General features: G+C 33.2%; 1 protein-coding gene across 1 annotated transcript; it reads right to left on the reverse strand.

Annotated features, from left to right (window-relative positions):
• Positions 1-1,729: 1,729 nt before the first annotated feature.
• LOC145008557 (pathogenic type III effector avirulence factor Avr AvrRpt-cleavage: cleavage site protein) lies at positions 1,730-3,716 on the reverse strand. Its single transcript, XM_078967152.1, has 4 exons — positions 3,427-3,716; positions 3,129-3,335; positions 2,847-3,017; positions 1,730-2,065 (listed from the first exon to the last, which is right to left on the reverse strand). Exons 1-4 carry the CDS (start codon positions 3,430-3,432, stop codon positions 2,027-2,029), a joined length of 423 nt encoding a protein of 140 aa, XP_078823278.1. The 5' UTR covers positions 3,433-3,716; the 3' UTR covers positions 1,730-2,026.
• Between the last annotated feature and the right edge of the window lie 531 nt (positions 3,717-4,247).

Here is a 4,247-nt window from a genome sequence, read left to right on the forward strand (position 1 = left end):
ACTGGAGCAAAACCCAAACACCTCTGAATCGAACCCAAACACACAACCAAATACAACCTCAATGATCACTACAAATCTCATACCAAGGAGCCTCTTTCAATCCCGCTTCACCTCCAATGCAATTTCCAAACTCACTTTACCTTCAACAAAATTTGTTTAGGCAAACCCCAAATTTACAACCAAATCTTTTCCCAACTTTCTCTTTGATGCAATAAACAACCACCCAACCACCACCTCCAACACAATCATCGGTTGAAACAGAAAACGGGAGGTAGTAGGAGAAGGAGAGGGTAAGGAAAAAGGAAAGGGAAAGCTATAGTGGTTGAAACGGAAAGTAAAGGAATTCAATAATGGTGGACACCGGAGAAGGAATATGCTTTGGCGACGGCATGGTGTAGTACTTCAAAAAAACAAAAACCGTGGAAATGGTATGAAGAAAGATTCTTATTAGAAGGCGGTGCTCGAAAAATTCCATGTTATGTTGAAGAAAAAACTGTATTGCAATACGGACATGCTAAGCAACAAATGGAGTCAAATAATTAAACACTGCACAACATTCAATGATATTTACACGAGGCTTCAGACGCAACAGTACAGCAGAACCAAAGACTTTGGTTTGTTCAAATCTACAAAAGAACAGTATCTGGTCAAAATGGTACCTGTGTTCGAGTTCGAAAAAGCATGGGAGTTGGTGTGAATTTAAACTCCTACATCGTCATACGTTTAATCGAAGCGGTCGAGATATTCGGGTTCAATCGACATTTCGGATGGGTAAACTAACATTGACTTCAACATTGATACTGATGAGATTTTGGATGATATCGAGAAAATATCCCCATCATGACGACCAATTGGACGTGACAAAGCGAAGCGCGCACAACGACATGTCGATTAAGCTAAAAGAAGGGCACAAGAGTTGATAGAAACGAAAGAAAAGTTCAACCAACACAATTTAATAGCAAGAGAAAGTCGAAGTACAATGCTAACATTTGGAATTCCTTCATTGTCGGGCAGAGAAAGATCAAATGACGAAGGATTTGACAATTCTTCGCACGAGCGGAATCCACAAGAAGTCCAAGTGCTCAGAAAGATAAAAGAAAATATCGAGAAGAATATCTGGATTAGGACTATCGTTTTATGTTTTTAAATTAGGAATATCGTATTTTTTGCTTTCAATGTTTTTTTTTGTACACTGTAATTTTTAGTTTTAAAATGTTATGTTTAATTTAAGATTTAATCAAATAGCATGACTTATTAATTTTTTTAAAATATTATAACAAATAAAAAACAAATTTGAAAAAAACTGAAAATAAATAAATTAAAAAATTGAAAAAAATAAATAAGTAAATCGAAAAAAATATTAAAAAAACGATAACATGAACATTAATGGGTGTTATACCATGTTATAACATGGTGATCGTTTCCTAAATTAATGTTATACCATCATGAATGATGTGACATATGAGATGATACCAAAATAATGTTATACCATCTTGTCCATTATCTAAATATTCTTAAAATGTTATGCTGGGGCACACTGGTTGCAACATGGAAGGGTAAAATAATGCCTTTTGGTGAGTTGTGGAAAACAATGTTTTTTTGCTTCAATAAAAAGTATAAACGGATTGTGTCTTTTACATGTATTTTTTTTTTTGTTGTGGTTGATCTAAATCACCCATGATTAAAAAAAGACTTTTATTTGGTTCTTAGTGTTAGTAATCAACATAACTTCATCAAGAAATATAGTTTCTAGTCTCCTAACAAATACATAACCCTTTTCTTCATCTTATAGTGTTCATCATATTACATATAAGAAAGGGTTCATCTAATAGCCATTCAATCTACATTTACTTATTTATGAGCCTTCTTAATTTTGATGTGAAGGATCAGATTATAATTCCACCAATAAGTTCGTCTACTAGATGAAATTTTGTAGTTTAATTCGATGGAATTCTTCTTATCTTCCAACCAAACACAACACAAATCGAATCACATAAAAACTTGAATTCCAATTTCTTGATTCACATTATGCAGACATGCACGTAGAAAACAATCCCCACCTCTTCTGTCAAATAAAACAAGACCCACATTATTAGTCAAACAACGTCAAATTTGTACCTACAATTCCAATTTATTGACCTATCAACATCCATTTGATTTGGATTACTTTGTTTTCAACTAGCATATTCTAACAACATTAAAGATATAAAATTATGGACTCAAATAAATATACAATATGAACACTTTAATCATATAATGAGAAGCATGGGTTAAATTTTGATTCGTAATCAGTTAGATAGATAAGTTAATAAAATTTGGCTATAATATAAAGAGTTAAATGGTTTATAAATTTGTATTAAAATGTTTGCAGTCGTATTATTTTATTATAAGAAAGCTTTATAATTTAGATGTGTCATATTAAAATTTTTATTCTTTAAACCATGAAATAATCATATATTCCTAATTTGTTTTGAGGAAATTCTTTTAAGTTCATAAAAATAATTTTAGGACAATTCTAGCACCAAAAAAAATAATAAATCGATTATTTTGCATATTGATTCAAGTTTTGCAAAATTATTTTGAAAAAGAAAGAGCAAACGATAAGTTTTTTTAGCGGATTATTTTATAAGAAACCTTGTAAAGCAAAATGAATTTGGAAAAGATATATTTTTCAAACTTGATTGTTATTTTGTGGTATTATCTAAAAGATGATCATTTCTTATCATCGTTTTAGTGCTTTGCAATATCATCGAGCATTACTTTAAAAAGTAGAAATCACTCAAATCGGATGTTGAAATATAGTCGATCATTTTCTTCCACAAACATTTATTAACGAATTTACTTACCCTTCTGGGCTTCAGACGGAGGAGCTCCGGCGAGATCTTGTACAAGTCCTCATCCACAGCCATCGGTTTCGCTTGCTTGCTCCATGCTCCGGTCGGTGTTGCTACACTCACCGGGTTCGGCGGTTCCTTCTTATCACCGTCGTACACCTTTTTCGCTTCCTTTGGGTACCTCTACGCAACAGAAATTAACAACTCCAAACTCAGATCACAACTTTGATTCGAGATTTGAATATAAAAAAAAAAAAAAAAAAAACAACGTTAAAAATGGTGAAATTCAATTACAGTTACTCTGCGGCGAGGAGCGACAATAATGGCGGGAGTGACGATGTTGTTCTCGTATAAATCCCCGGCGACGTAGAGATCGCGATCTCCGGAGTAGCTACAACGGATCAAACCGGCTTGTCTGGCGGATTCGAAGCATTGTGTGAATTGAAGATCGTCGTTGAAATCCCAACTACCGAAGGCAGGAATGTGATTTCTTGAGTAATGCTGTAAATTTAGTTGAAACAACTAATTAAGATTAAATTCGAGTAGAGAATTAACATTCGATCGTACAGAAATGAAGGAAACTGTAGCTTACTTTCATGGAGAAGAATTTGAAAGCGAAGTGAGATGGGGATCTGTTGAAGAAGGACTGCTCCCTGTGTTGTGGGGTATTGATTTTATTCGGGAAAAGCAATGGCTACTGGGGACTGTCCACTGGGTTTAATGGTGAGGTAACTGGTATGTACAGTAATGGTGGCAGTGATAGAGATAGGAGGAAGATCCGGTGGGGACATAAACGGAGTTAGAGAGATGTAGGCTGTTTGTAAAAAGAAATGATATTTGGGTTTTTGACTAAAAAAGTCTCCCTTTCACATAAGACATAGGCTTTTGTCCAATGGAAGAATCTCCAATGCAATCAACTTCTTTATACAAGTTTAAAGTTTCATGGACTTTTTTTTATATAAGTTTAAAGTTTCATGGACTTTTATGTAAATGTATAATTGTAATTTGATTCTATTATCGGTGTGACAAAAGATATAACTTTACTGTAACTTTAAGGGATAATGACTTGAAAGGCTAACGAACTTTCGATTTTTGTCACATTTAGTCACTAAACTTTTTTTCGTTATCTATTTGCCATTGAATTATTGAAACTGTTCACATTTTACCCTTTATGACCGGCTGTTACCGGTCATAAGGGTAACATGTGAACAGTTTCAATAGTTTAGTGGCAAATAGATAACGAAAAAAAGTTTAGTGACAAAATGTGAATAAAATCGAAAGTTCGTTTCCCTCTAAAAAGTTCAATGACTAAATGTGAACAAACTTCCTATTGTATTATGTTTTAGCAAAATTATTTATTTTTGTTAAATTGTAGCAACATTTGTTGATGAAGAAATCTATGAAATAAAAAAA

This window comes from Lactuca saligna, chromosome 8 (genome assembly GCF_052625555.1).
Source record: "Lactuca saligna cultivar CGN05327 chromosome 8, ASM5262555v1, whole genome shotgun sequence".
Taxonomy (NCBI): Eukaryota; Viridiplantae; Streptophyta; class Magnoliopsida; order Asterales; family Asteraceae; genus Lactuca; species Lactuca saligna.